The sequence below is a fragment of the Haliaeetus albicilla genome, chromosome 23 (genome assembly GCF_947461875.1).
Source record: "Haliaeetus albicilla chromosome 23, bHalAlb1.1, whole genome shotgun sequence".
In the NCBI taxonomy this organism is placed as follows: Eukaryota; Metazoa; Chordata; class Aves; order Accipitriformes; family Accipitridae; genus Haliaeetus; species Haliaeetus albicilla.
Genome location: NC_091505.1, coordinates 2,226,844 through 2,242,031, shown reverse-complemented (window position 1 = coordinate 2,242,031; position 15,188 = coordinate 2,226,844). Strand labels below are relative to the sequence as shown.

Below are 15,188 nucleotides of genomic sequence, written 5' to 3'. Positions count from 1 at the left end.
CAAGAGATTCATCTACCCTGGACCAGAGGAGACTGAAAATCTATCCAGATGTCAACTCCTGATCATGAAATCAAAGCAGACGCTCTCCACCGATGACAGCTGAGTTTCATCACCACCCCGGCACGGGTGCCACTGCTCACAGTGCCTGGCAGGGGTGGGGGCTGCCTGCAACGACGCCATGGCCCCAGCAAGCCCCCTCCTTGCCGAGAGTGAGATGGCTGCACCGAACAGACAACCCTCTTCTTGCACCATGTCCTCCTCTTGCCTGTGCATTTCGGCAAAAGCAGGAGGCGGTTCCCCGTACGGCACTCTGTGCCCCCACAGCCCTTCTCAATGGCATAAGGCAGAGACAAGTGAAGCTGCCCCTAACACTCCTCACCTTATACATGCCTATGGAGAGGGAATAGTCCCTTTCCTTCATCCCTGCATCAGATATACACATTCCTATATATGGGCACCATTAGTATTCTCTCTTTTATGCATCCAGCTTTGCATATTTGCAACACTGGAGTAATACAATTCCAATTTAACACCTAAAACTACATCAGAGTCAACTGCCATTTAAAGGATGCTCTTTCTTTTTTTACAGAAACTTTAAAACATTTCATCTGAATTCAAAACCTGTTCTATAGTTGTTACTTTTTAACTTAATTCTCATAGAACGTCACAAAAGAGCAAACATGCAGCGTGCATAAAAGCCTTTGGAATAAACCTCAAAAACAAACATTAAAGATTGATCACACTTTTCCAAGATTATACTAAAACTGACTGAAGCTCAACTAGATAAGGAAAGAGAGTTGCTTAAAATTAATCAGCACCTTATCAAGCCAGGAAGAAAGAATTTTAGATAACAAGCCTTCCCTAAATTTGGTATCAAAACAGAAACTTCAGTGCACAACCTATTAAGAAAATCTTGTCAGATATACTGAATACAATAGAGGAGACTGGAAGCATCAGAAATAGCATGGGGAATATGGTCCACAGAAACCCTTTCAAAAAAATTGTTTTCTGATAATGCCAGCAAGAGCCTGATGGTTTTTTTCAAACAGAACAATTTTACTTGACAAAACTTTTCTACAGGTATGCCCAGCAAATTAGCCTACTGATTATTAGGGTAAAAGATTGATTCTTAGAGTATTTCTCTAAATTTATATTTGGGTAGCTGAGGCCGTATTGCATTTTTTCAATTATAAGAACACCCCACACACAGTTCGGACCTTTGCTACTTTCAAAATCCTCGTAGTTTGGCTGATTCCTCTCCCGGCATCTTTTGAGTGCGAGCTGCAACCACTCTCACAGCCAGGAGCTCTGAGCTCCCTTATAGCGGCTTAAAGACCCAAGAATTGGCACCAGGAGAAGCTTAACCCTTTAGAAATAGACACTCTCGGGGCAAACATCTTGAGTATTGAGAGGGAACTGATGCAAACAAATCCTATCAGCAACATCCAGGGATTTTTACTAGATGTCTGGCGACGCTGTTGGCTCTCTGGTGGCACAGGGCATGTCCAGGATGCTCAGGTGCATCCCTGCCCACGTTGCAAACCCGATGACAATTATCCTCATCATTCCAGGCAGGACATGCTCCGCAAAGGTCACCACAGGAGGCAGGCAGGGAAGCAGAGCTGGGGACAGGGGCCACAGTCTTGAGGCAATAGGCTAGTTGGGCATGCTGCTTTCCTCACCAGAAACAAAGTGGGAAGGACCACTCCATCTACAGTCCCCCCCTGGCCCCGCAGCAAAAACGCAGACCTCGCTGGGGCGCACCGTGGCACGGCAGTAATGTGGCACATTAGCTTAGCTCGAGAAGAAAAGGACGCCAGAGCACACACCTGCCCGTGCTTGTGGTGGGGCAGTAAGACAATCTATTAACAATAAATGACCTAGAAATTAACTTTGGGTTTTATTATTAAAAAAAAAAAGAAAAAAAGAAAAAAGGGGACAGGCTGCCAGGTCGGGCTGCCTTACCCCATACTGTGGCAATGGGGTGATGCCACCTATTGAGACCATTTTACCTCTGTGGCCATAGAGCTGCCATGGCAGGGCTGCCTGCTCTCACCCGAGCACCCATCGGGGCTATGACTGTCTGCCTTGCAAGTCCTGGTCAGGTCCTAGAGGAAGGCAACAGGGGTAGAGAAACAGTTCATCCCTCAGAGACTTAAAAAAGATCACAGAGCAAAGCGGCTTGCAGTGTAGCCCCTGCTTTACTTAGCTGGAGATGCTGCCTAAAATAGAAACACAATCCTTGCCAGCAGTCTATACGTTATGTTATATATGTCTCAGCTGATGCAAAAGAAGGGGCAGGCACTAAACCACATGGGACCTTCCACATGGGCACGGACAGACTTTTCTGTTCCTGAAGTCTGCTACGCCGGGAGCTCCGAAATCCCCTAAAAGAGATCCTCCACCAGACTGCAAGCAGCTCACTCCACGGCTCCCCAGCACAAGCCTGTCGCGCTGACACTTCTGAACGGCAAAGTCCAGATAAAAACGTACAAGCCAGAAACCAAGCGGCATGCCTGCCCACCCTGCTTCACTGAGGATTAAGAGGAGGTAGCACAGCCAAGCGGGCAGAGCAACCGATGGACCCCTGAGCTTTGCTTCTGCTCTGAGCTCTGCTACTAACCCCCAGCCCACCACACGCTGCTCTCCGACTACCACATGCCTCAGTTTCCCTGCCTCTGTGATGGGAGCAGGGGCAGCTCCCCAAAGTAGCAATTTTCTGTATGAATAAACCAGAGTCATTTGAAATCCAGAACTACTTCTTTAAATACCTTCATGCGGGTGCTCCTTCACCCTCTAAGGCCCTCTTTAATTTGGATGGTAAAACTTTCAGGCCTGCCCAACACATTCATCAACAGGAGAGCTCTGAGGGCTTCTTGCCCTGAGCTCACAGGTCCTAGTGAACATGCCATCAGTGTGGTGTTTCTGACAATGCAGGAGTAATACTCTACAAAAACTGGAAATAAGGAGTTCAGGCTGCATGGTCTTTTGCTGGTGAGGAGGACAGCAGGATTAGAGACGACCTGGCCATCTACGAGGCTCTTTCAGATTAAGACTCATTTCCACTTAGGAAACAAATTCAACCATAACCAATAAAATAAAATTAAAAAATCATGGTTCCTCTAGCAGCTCTTTCTCCAGGAGCATCTATTTTTAGTGAGAAGCATAAATCACTAGAGCTTGCCGTCTACAACAGTTCCAACAGGCAAAATCCAGCTACGCATAGTTGGGCCAACATGGGCATGCAAGTGTCGTCCACCCGTGTCGCCATACCGTGCCGCCTGACCAGAACAACGTTTTGCAGCTACAGGACAGTGCAGAAAGGGAAGAAATAGGAGTCAATCGGTCTTGGCTATGCCTTGGTAATGAGTAATGTTCCTCTTCTACAACTGGGAAAGAGGACTCATGAAGCAGAGAAGGAACGTGCCCAAGGCCATATAGTAAATCAGTGGCAAAACCAGGACCCGGCAGAACTAAACCCTGCCACCGCTGTAACCCCCGAACAAACATCCTCTTCGCAACAGGACAATTATTACACAATTATTAACATTAGGGAGTTTTACTCAAGCTTCCTAACTTCTGATCATTGGAGATTCCGCATGTAAGAGACAAATCCCTGCATTTTATCAAAATAGCTCTCATAACATTTCACTGGGAGATACACATTGAACACGATTCTCACACCCAGTTGAGAAAGGTACACATTGCGAATGCAAAGTATAGAAACCCCCCCTCCTCACCGACACAGATGCATTATTAACAACATATAGCACATACAATACAGGCATAATACATACATACATGCAAGCAAGCAAGCACTGGTCACAAAGAGCACCGGATCTCCCATCACAACCAGCATTCATTAAATACAGAAATCAAAGAACGACAACATAATGAAATGAACAATACAGAAGAGGGGTTCTATTCACAAATTAAAACAAAACAAAACAAAAAAAACTTACATGGATTTTTGGCAATTTTCCTTCAGACATTATACACAGCAGTTGGGCTGTGTACTGAATACCTGATCCAAAAAGAAATATAACCACATTATGCAAACAGATGGGGGCAGGAGTCAGGTGAACATGCAGCTCTTAAGAACATTCATCTACGGGATGAGAAAGCACCTCTGCATTCCCACAGAAGGGCTTGAATCTGGGCAGATCTTCATTCACTACAAAGCATAAGCAAGTGCTGTGCTGCTGCCATCCCGGGGGAAAATCCAAATGGCAGGACAGAAAAGAGCCATCACGTCAGAGACCTCTGAGCTGTCCCGTCCCCCTTTTAACTTGTCATGTGAGGTTTAAAACAGAGGTGGGAAATATCCAGGGTGGGGGAGGAAGCCTTTAAAAAACGAAAGGAAGCCCTCTTATTAGCCTTAAAGAAAGAGCACTAAAATCACAGCGAACGCAGGACTAGCAGGGATCATCCTGACACGTATGCTTTTTCTGAAGCATCCAAAGAGGGAGAAATGCACCCTTTCCCCATGACAAGAAGGGTGCCTGAATCTTTAAGACAGCGGATTGCCGCTCAGGAGGAATGGACTTTTTATGGACTGTGTGAAACAGGGTTGCTATGATACAGTCAGAGGCATTTTCATGAATCCTGTGGCAAATAACATTGAATCCTGCTTAAGCAGACAAACAGCAAGGCAGGTCTCCCATCACCCAGCCTTAGCAAATACACAGGAGCAATCACTGAAAGAGATTTTATGCATTATAAATATGCTATTTGCATACAAATGAATATTTTTTCTTTGGGGCTGTAGTTTCCAGAGGGTCAGTGTTTTGATTTATTTAAAGGAAAGATCCCTCTTCCCTATCCCTGGGCTTGAGCATCCCCACAAACATGAAGAACTCAACATCCACAAACAGCGGGGGGAGTTACGGGGCTGAACTACCCCCAGGAACCCGACCGCAACCAGCCACACACATGACCCGAATCATCCCACGGAGCTTAGGGAGAAGGAAAGCTCCACCACATGTAGATATTTTACAGTGTGCAAATTACACCCCGAATTTTGCAAGCACAGTCACTTACGAGTACAGGGGTCTACTGCAAGCAACTAGGAACGCTGTTGCCCCAAAAAGCTGCTAATGCAGACTGTCATGGATTGAGCCGCTCCTGAAAAGTATGGCAAGACGGAGTTGTTTAACTAGCTAATTGCTCCTGCAAACCAGGCAGTTCGAGGTTCCACTGCAGGCTTCGAAAATGCAAAATTGCAGGTGCGAAACTACAAAAATGGGGTTGGGGCAGGTGGCTCAAGGCCCGTTTGAAAAGGTGGCCACTGAGGACTGGGGGTGGGAAACAGGGATCAAACTAAACAAGCAGAAACCCCAGCCCTTGCTCACTTTTTAAGCTTATTTCCTCTCTCTCCCTGAAAAGTACAAGGGGAAGCCTGATATAACAGGAACAGTGTTGCTACAATAACAAAGTTATCTGCTCCCAACTTTCACGTTCATATCAGTCTGCATAAAACTGCGTTCTTTGACTCCACCAGCCTTTGGGAGAATAACAGGCGAGAAAGTTGTAATAAAATTACATTAATTCTCTCAAGCATGTTCCATGATAGAAAAAAATAAGCTCCAAGCGATCACTCCCCCCGTAGCTGAGCGTGCACAACACCCTCGTCCTCCCCATGCACCCCACCAGTCGGAGATGCCCCAGCAACACACAACTCCACTGATGGAACCAGAAGGGGCTCACAGCAATTAGCAATCAGACATGGCAGCTCCCAACACATGCAATAACATACGCCGTCGTGTACACGCACACCTCCCAAATACCACCCGAGAAGTACAAGCTCCGGATCAAGGAATGCACTTTGCACGCACTAGAAAACGATGTTAGGTACACCAAGCATTCCTCGTAGAAATCTTATTGAAAGGTAAACCTTCACACCAGAGAGCTAACCTTGAGGAAAATAAACATTCAGACACAGTTGCATTCCATTTTTAACTCGCTGTTTTGTTTTGGGGGTTTTTTCCCATTTTTCCACCCTTAACTCCTCCAAATCACTATGTCACTTAAAACTGTTTCACTGAAAGGATTATTTTGGCTGCTGTTTGATTGATTCCCTTTCCATGGTGATCTTTGCTCATTTATTATATTTCCAGGAGATTCTGCAACCTATAAAACTAATGACATATGATAGCTAACAGGAAAATAAAGCAAATTTGAGCTGTTTAACAACCCAAACCATCCTCAGCATCCTTTTTTTTTTTTTTTAAATAAAAAGAAGATTCACTCAGTCTCTTCAGAAGTGAAGCTGATACCTCTTGCACAGATAGCTACAAGTGAACAGGGGGAAACAGAGCCAGCAGGCACCAGAGCATCTTTGCTGGGCTTGTATCACTAGGTCTTGGCTTTTCTACCCATTAAAATGGGGTACTGCCACTAAACACTTCCTGTCAGCTTTGGGGGCCGACTGTTACCAGCCCGCGACTCAGGGAAAATTTTTTTTTCTCGTCTTTTATTTACAGCTAAAGCCACTTTGAAAGTGGCAGATTTGCAGCATTTAACTCAATTTCCAATCATGCCACCAGCCAAAAAGAAATCAGCTCCTAAGCCCAGCTATGCATTTAACTTGCAGCACACAGACTCTCACATGGAAATAACTATACGTCTCCATCTATAAGCTCCAGCTATGTCTTTATGAATCAGTTACATGATTTTTCCTTTTCCCGATTAGTAGAGGACATCAGATAAATAACAGCTGGAATTAGCACAAACTAGTTAAATTATCAAGGCGATATAATTCCTGTGAACATTAGCAAGAAATGTAAACATTTTCAAACTGTGATTTCTTTTTTTTGTTGTTTTGAGCAATTCTGATTTTTCCGGATGGGAAAATAACATACAAAAAATCCTTAAGATTTCTAACAGAAACACAGTACAAAGATATATTTTCAAGAGGAAAAGACATTACTCTCAGACATTCCCTTCATATTCTCTCTAAACTTCATGCACTGACACTCGAACCCCCCAGCCAGCTCTGCTTCCAAGCTGTAAACATTGCAATTTTGGTCTAGACATCTTTCAACAGAAGGACGTCTAACTAGTGGACACCTTTTCAGCAAGCCTATAATATACAACTTAGCACTTCATTTTCAAGAAAATCAATGTAAATAAAGTCACGCAAAACAACCCATCTCAAAATCTTGTTATCCTTGAGGTGGGCAAAGATTTTTCTTACATACATTACCAAAAATTATATATATACACACACACACACATATGAAAGAAAAGAAAGCCAAAATAAAATTTCTAGAGAAATCAAAGCAAAACCCAACCCCTCCGTATCTGTTGCTTTAGCAAAGAAAAACAAAGCATGCATTCCTCTTTTTATCTTTGATCCCTCCTTCCCAATTTGCAGAGATATAAACCACATACAAACAGGAAAAAAAAGCCCAGCAGGTTATGTTTTGGTCCCTCTCACATCTTTAAAGAAAGGAGCTAGGCTACATCAGTGTGGACGTAGAATTTGGAGGCTTTGGGGCTGAATATTGAGAAATCAAGTCAGATCATCAAGGCAACACAGATAAATAAAGTAAGTAGAATTTCTCTCCCTTTTTTGTGGCTGAATGTTATTTTAGCAAAGATTTAATCCTTTAATAGGATTTCTCATCCCCCCTTAAAAATGTCCAGAGCTCGATTCAATTGCACACACCACCACCTCTCACCTGGCAGCTACATGGTTACTCTCACAGACATTGCACATTAACTGCTTGCTAGAAATTTCACACAAAATGACTTACTATTAACTTGAGCCTCTATTTTAAAGGAAGCAAAATAACACAGCCAGTGCTTACCACAGAAAGATACTTTCACTCTGCTTCTAACTAAATATGTATAGCTCTATCTCGCTAGCACAGAACGATATATGAATGGATTACTATTATTTATCACATTTAAAACCCAGGCAAAAGCAGCTACACTTACAGGCATACTTAAAAGACAAGACATGACAAAAGATTTAGGGAGAGATAATATACCAACGTCATACATATCACAGCGAGGCCATGTTGAAGCTCAACGCGTTTCCCCCCTCAGTAAGAAATCTCTCTCTCTCTCTTTCTCTCTCTCTCTCTCGCCTTTCTCTCTCTCTCTCTCTCTCGCTCGTGCTCTCTTGTTGAATTGCTAGTGGTAGTAGTAGCCCCCAACAGCTCAGGAGAAAAAATCCATTTAACGAGTGCCCAGGAAGAACATGAGTATGACATTCACAAGCAATAGCACCACAATCACTGCAAAAACGACCACCGTTTGAACATCCAAGGTCATGGTGCAATGCAGAACACTGTAGTGTTCAAGATGTGGGGCTGGTAGATTTGGAGAAGTCAACCTCTGCTCTGTAAGACTGTCCATACATCCACCATGCTAGAATAGAGGAGAAAACTGTTCCTGGTTTTGGTTTTGTTCGTAATGCTTTGTGGTCTGCTTTTAGTTTATCCCCCTATCTGCTGTCTCTAGCTCATTCTGGAGCCCGCTAAGTGAAGCATCATCACAACCAGTGAGCACTTAAGATGCAAAATCCTTCCTTTAGGAAAAGAAAGCGAGCGCTGTCTGCAAGCTTCTCTCTCTCTCTCTTCCCCCCTCTCTCTCCCGGTCTCTCTCTTGCTGGCTGGCTTGCTTTTTAATTCGTCAAGCCAGTGCAGATAAGAAGCCTGTGTGAGTGTGACAGCTCTGCAAGCTGCTGCGGCTGCATCTCTCGGTGCGAGGCGGACCCTTTCGCATACTAATCAGCTCCAGTGACCAGGCAGCGAAGGGATCCTGGCTGTCAGTCAAACGCAAAAGGAAGCGCTGGCTCCATAAATACGCGAGTCTTCCGCCCGCCGTGACAGGGAGTGCCATGCAGGCATGTTTTTCCCCTCTACTTTTGCGGCAGTTCAGAAAACAGAGCTGTGCGGTGGGCCGGGAAGCCGGCGTCGTGGTCGGATGCCAATGCTGAGCTCCAGGAAGGCGTCTCCGGGCTTTCTGTGCAACGCAGATCCCGTTCCTCACTGCCTTTGTACGGCGGGGACACGTCTGCCCCGTCTGTACCGCCTGCGCTAAGCTTCGGATGGAAAATATTAAACGCCAGCAAAAAGAGCCAGTGCTGCTAGGAGCCTGCTCAGACCAGGTAGGGGAGCAGGAGAAAGAGCGGGAAAGAAAAGCAGCCAAAATAACAGAAAGGGAACCCTTGGTAACTTGGAAATGCATTGTGAGCCTGTAACGTGGGAATTTTGTAGGGGGAATCACTCTTTAACTCTGTACAATAGTATGCACATCATCCCATCATAAATCTATCGCATAGCCTCTCTCCTCAGCACTGCACTGGGTTTCTCCATGCTAAGAGTTAAATTGAATTCTGATTCTACAGATAGAGATGTATAAAAGGGGGGTGGGGGGAAAGACAGGATGGGGGATCTTTATTCCTTCTACAGCAGCCAGAAAAGCTCATTCCTACATTAAATTCACATACACACTCAGGGTTTATGGTCCACGTGCCAATTTTGCTACCCCGAATCTCATTCAGATCCCAGAACCAGCAGTTACCTTAAAGAGGCATCACACACACACACACACACACAAAAAGATGTGCTCGGCTGGAAAAAGCAAATGATTTTACAGACAAAGACAAATATAGAAATGTCACCAATGCATATTCATTATGCACTAAAATGTGCATACGGGGACTGATCATCAACACCTTCCAGGAAACGTGCTCCTTTGAATGTACCTGGGACATTTGCACACAAACACTAAGGCCAACATGCACCAAACGAGCGCTTATTTTGTTCTCCAGTAGCAAACAACAAGAGTTCAGGAGGACTTTAATGTTTAAACCTGAACAGACAGGGCATGGAGTGGGCTCGCACCAACGAGAGGCCTTTCTTCCCATCACTGCATCCTTCCAGGGCAGATATTTTTTGTCACCAGCATTTGGGGAAGGGATGGGTAGGATTATGCTCCTACCCCACCTTACCATTCAAACCAATACTAAACCCAGCTGTTTACTGCAAGGCTTATTTTATTTTTTTTTCCTTTGCTATTGGGTTTCCAGAGAGCTCCCTCAAAATGAGCAGGCTTTTTCTATATCCACCCTCAAACACCATCAAAGGAGAGAGCACCTTGGGCGGGTGAGGACCAAGTCTTCACAGTGCCCTCCCTCCTCAGCCTCCATGAGACCCAGTGGTTTGTGCAAGACCAACACTCATCCAGCACACCATCCTCCTCATTTCTGACCAGCTTTGTAGAATGTGTGGGCCGTGATGTGTTTGCAGATGCAGAGGGTGGGTTGTGTTGAGCAGCGTTAGAAATAAGAATGGTCTGGGTTAATCAGGTGGTTTCTTTTCCTCTCATTTTTCTTTTGTGTGATAACTAAAAGCCAGAGGCTGTTTCCAGCAACTGAGACCCCCTGCTCTATTCAAGCAGAGAATTTCTCATTCAGGAGGACAGTGAAAGGTGATTTTTCACCTGCATATTTACAAGAAGCTGCTTTAAACCTGCCCCAGGCAGGCAGCCTGGCTGCCCCATTAGCACACACACCAGGCTGTGCCCAGGTGATGGATCTGCCTGATCACCAGCTTCCAGACCTGCATTTCCTGTCAAGTATGCATTTTTAGGATAGTCAGTCTGTCTGATGCAATTTTAGACTAATCAGAATAGCAGACATGTAATAGATGTGGAGTATTTATTATTGTTACCAATCTTTCCCAAAACAACACAGGCAATTTTCTAAAACCCAAGCCTGAACTCCCACAAACATCCAGGAAATTCCAGTTTTGGTCTCAGTAATAACAGTGACCTCTCCAAAACATACAATGGGCCCAAATTTAGAGGCATCTTTACGGCCAGTTTAATCTTTTCCTCTAAACTGCAGTGAGCACAGAGGGAGCCTGGGTCTAGACCCCAGCCTCAGATTCAGCCTTACTTTTACAGAAATCACAGTGGAGATTTTCTACCTCTGCACAGCAGCCCCAAGGGCCTGCAGACACCTCCACAGGCACAGCCCATCCCTCGCCTTGTCCTGCGCTGTTTGTGTCCTCTCAATGCCAAGAACGGGAAGCAACCAGCAGGGTTTCAAGGCAGACTCCTCCATGCCTTTGCATATAGATGGGGGAGCAAAAATTGGGCAGGTAGAAGCAGCAGAGGCCTAAGAAATATCCAGAAAAAAAGGTGCAGTAGCTATCACACATGCTCAATAGCTACTTCCGTAGCTGAAAAAGAGGATTTCATTACGAGCAATGTGCCTGGCAGGTCTCAGGCAGTCATTCTGCAAGAGCTGAGCCAGTCACAGCACAGGGGAGGGCAGAGATTATAAATAGAGGCAATGAAGCCAGCCCCCTGCCTGTAACTGCCTGTCAGCTGCAGGCAGGAGGTCCCCCACTGTCCTGCTCACCGCGTACAGCTTGTGCGTCACGAGCAGCTGCAGACCGGAGGGCGATAGCTGTGGAGACCTCTCTGCTGTCCTCTCTGGCTGGAGATGCTGGGAGAGAGGTGTGCAGTGCTGCTGCAGCCTGGGAGGCTCCAGCCACAGCATCCATCCTCCCCAGGTCACGGTCTAGAGCAAATGCCCCAAAAGATCAGGCAGGAAAGCATCGGGTGCCTCACTGCATACAGATGCAAGTATTGGGCTCCAGTGAAAGTTGTGTGTAACAACTACCAAGAGTGATCAGCACAAACAGATTTACTGCACAGAAGCTTCTATTAAAATTATATTCACAGCATTCCCAATAGTACTTGCTGTTTTATATAATTTCCCATGCCTTCTGCGTGTACTAAATGTTAATTTTACTACCAAAATGGATGATACTTTCTCTTAGAAGCCTTACTGAAAAAGAACACCTAACACATTAGGGGTTTATATAAAATCACCACAAAGTTTAACTTCATGTAATGCTTTCTGAAAAGTTTAGTCTAACCTTCTGTATAGAGCTAAACTGAGGAACAGGAAGAAGAGATTTGTAGTAGTTATATAAAATACCACCTCCCCTTACAGCACAGTACATGGCCCGACACTACAGTAGCATTCACGAGCACAATTTGTAATGCAAGATCAGCGATGGCTTCTTCTGTATGAGAAAGCAGTTTTGAACTTCAGCACCTCTCCACCAGGCATATCAATTAAGGAACAAGCCAGGGCTTCCACTAATACATCACATACATACACCTATATGTATACATAAATCTGTATATACACATAGAGAGAGAGAGTGTATTTTGGACTCCCAAAAAACAGACAAATCAGAAGGGTCCCTATAATAACATTAATTACAATATGGTAATTTTGAGGCAAGCCTCTGAAGCAGATGATGCCAAGTCTTCCTTCCCTATGTGCGTAATACATTGGGCTCAGCCATGTGACCACGACTCCCTCCAATGGATGTCTCTAGCAATTAGCACAACCCACTACTTCCAGCTAAACAAATACAGCTCTAACTCAGCAGTGAGGATTTCTAATTTGAATGCTTAAAGGCCCTATATTCCACTCCCACTGACAGGTACACTGTCTCCGCATGAGCTGGCAGCATGGTCCAGGGGCGTGCGGCAGTACAGGGTTTCAGTTCCAATTCCCTGTTCTGATGTAGATCCCCTGTGCAGATTAACAACCTCCACCACAGCAATCTCTTGGACACACAGACACATCTATGTTTTCCTAACACATCAGCTCCATCTTCCATTAACTGCAAAAATGAAGCACTCAAACTCATAACCTCAGCACAGACCCAGTGAATTCTCCTAATGCCGCTGTAGGAAGCAGTGTGGCTGAGCTCTGGGATTTGGCTTGAGGAACTCTGCCAGGCCAGGAAAACCTGCTCATCGGCTGGCCAAAGGAGATAAATCTTTTGGTGAATTTGGGAAAGTTTCAAACAAATCCCGAGGTGGCTCATGATTCTGAGTGGGAATAAAACTATGGTTGTGTTGGACTGGACTGGATGAGACCAATGACCTAGGGGAAAATGGCTGCTGGCAATTGTCAGTCCTGAACTGCTTCGGTTCTTTTGTATTCCCTCTTTGAGCACAAGCCCCATCTCTGACTGATATGGCACCATGAGAAAAGTTTAAATTGAATTAATAGTGCCCCCAAAAAAGAATAAACAGGAACGCTACCCAGGGATGTGTGGGCAGGAGACAGGCAACCGCTCTTCCATTCGCAGTCTCCTCTGCTGGGCACTTACTGACTGCTGCCTGCAACATCAGGCACTGATATGGGGTTTGAGTCATGGACTCCGTTACAGATTATGAGAAGAGCATGAAATCAATTATATTTTTCTAAATCTAGCCGGGAATTAAACTCAGGGTTTCAGAGATTAAAGGCCAGTGGGATTATGATTTGCTCAGTTTCCAAAAAGGACGATTTTCTTAAACCGGGAGTTGCTTCTTTTTCCTCTCTTTTCACAGTAAGTCTGACACAGAGCCCTCTTATCCCATCCTTTGGCCAGATGGGAGGCACCAGCCTATGAGCTGCAGAGCTGCTGCAAAGGATAGTTTTTTCCTCAAGAATCACCATAATCTTGTATATTTATGGACTGGCTTCATGGGAAGCTTTGAAAATCCCCAAATGCCTAATATTCCTTACCCAAACTGAGGAGCATGCAAAATGGAGGAATATCTGTAAAGACGCAGACTCAGGGGGCTGATTTTGGCAGTTGAAAGTTAGCTTTCCAGTCACACACTCTTCCTTGCCTGTCCACTCCATCCTTCAGATGCAAAGCTTCCTCACTGTCCACATGAACTTGGGACTTTCTTCCAATAACTTCCTCTACTTCTTTCTCTTGTCCTTCTTCCTTTTCCTTGCACTACACATCTCCCTTAGAAGCTTTTATTTCACTCTCTGCCCCAGCCCTCCCTCCCACAGCAACTCAAGTGTCCTCTACCAGAGAGACAAACAAGAAAACAAAGCGGTGGGGTCGCTGGAACAAGCACAGCTTCCTCCAGCATCTTCCACATTAACTGCACAACACGTGTTAGCAAATTCACAGCACAGCTAGACAAGCAAATGATTCATTTACAGAACTAATATAAAAAACAATTACAGAAAGACAAAGGGGAAAGGAGAGGTGGGCAAAGATAAGATGATGATCTCAAAAGCTGGTGAGGCATAAATAGACTTCAGAGGAAGAACTGCATAAGAAAAGGCTGAGTTGAGAGCCTGCAAAGCAGTGAAATGGGAGAGAAGGTAGATGGGGAAGAGAGCAGAGCAAGACCCCATGAAGCAAGCTGCTCTTGCAGCAAGGCCAAGAGTGCTGGAGAAGAGAGTAAGTTAAGTTTGTAAGCCCATTTCTGTAATGTTTAGAGAACAGAGGTCACTGCTGGAGGTTGGGTTGCTGCGCTGTTTAACCCGCATGACCAACTGGCCAAGAGCATTATACAAAGCTCAGAGGCTATGGAAATGCAACTGAGCACCTCTGGGTCACTGCTCTAAGTATTTTATGAAAAAAAAAATTAGATTTCACCAAAAGATAGGAAGTATCACATTGACAACCACAGCTTGATCCTTGGTAGACGTACTATACACAAAGACACACAGAGCTCAGGCAAGCTGTAGTAGGTGAACTCTTTCCCATTCTACACCAGTTCTAATTTTATTTCAGAAAACAAGAAGTGATACACGACAGAATTATGTCCCCAGTGTTGAGATTGATTTATTTATAACCATTTCATTTAATACTAACAGCCAGACAACAATCAAAGGCAGGCCAGGGAGGTTGCGATATACTTGTGCACCAGCCCCAGTTAACCACCCTCTTGAGAACTAACCATGCTCCAGATGAACAGGTCTTAACCCCTTGAGCAAAGGGCCGTAGTGGCATGTCAGATACTAACGAAGGCTGGTCTTGGACCACATCTGGAGTCCTCAACTAATCCTAGTTCCTTCCACAAACAGAGCCAGCATCTCAGCAGATGGTGCTCTTTCCTCTGTCGAAGAATGAAAGCACTTGCGTGATGCTGTGAGGGGGGAAATAAAGCCAAAGCTTTGTCACTGTTGTCTTACAAGATGCCCAGATGCTTCTTCCAGAGCACCGTGACCAGGTGTCATCTGCATCCTAGCATGGCTTAGTGCGTCCCTGCTAACATCCTGCCCTCAGCTGCTGTGCTGTGCCATACATACGCAACTGCAAGGCTCTACCCCAGCACTGGCTGTGCTACAACAAGGAGTGATGTACTGATCTAATCAGTTTTCGTAGCTTTTGTAACACTACACA

The 15,188-nt window shown here is 45.1% G+C and overlaps 2 protein-coding genes across 12 annotated transcripts in view; both read right to left on the bottom strand.

Annotated features, from left to right (window-relative positions):
- The window catches only part of ARHGEF9 (Cdc42 guanine nucleotide exchange factor 9), a 193,382-nt gene that overhangs the window by 109,813 nt on the left and 68,381 nt on the right, over positions 1-15,188 (bottom strand). Inside the window, exons 1-2 of one of the 11 annotated variants that reach the window (XM_069810879.1) lie at positions 8,006-8,156; positions 3,963-4,024 (exon numbers count right to left, since the gene is read on the bottom strand). The exons of 6 other annotated variants lie outside the window; for them this stretch is intronic. In XM_069810879.1, coding sequence (XP_069666980.1) covers positions 3,963-3,992 — 30 coding nt within the window. In that variant the 5' untranslated portion in view covers positions 3,993-4,024; positions 8,006-8,156. Of the gene's footprint in view, positions 1-3,962; positions 4,025-4,127; positions 4,257-7,994; positions 8,157-15,188 lie in introns of those variants that run through there. 4 more of the 11 variants (XM_069810883.1, XM_069810882.1, XM_069810884.1 and 1 more) reach the window with 4 other exon arrangements.
- On the bottom strand, positions 8,070-8,994 carry LOC138690684 (uncharacterized). Its single transcript, XM_069810890.1, has one exon. The coding sequence runs from the start codon at positions 8,362-8,364 to the stop codon at positions 8,185-8,187; it is 180 nt and encodes a 59-aa protein (XP_069666991.1). The 5' UTR covers positions 8,365-8,994; the 3' UTR covers positions 8,070-8,184.

Bases quoted from the DNA above. Each gene is read 5' to 3' on its own strand.
- LOC138690684 (XM_069810890.1), bottom strand. From the start codon at position 8,364: ATGGACAGTCTTACAGAGCAGAGGTTGACTTCTCCAAATCTACCAGCC.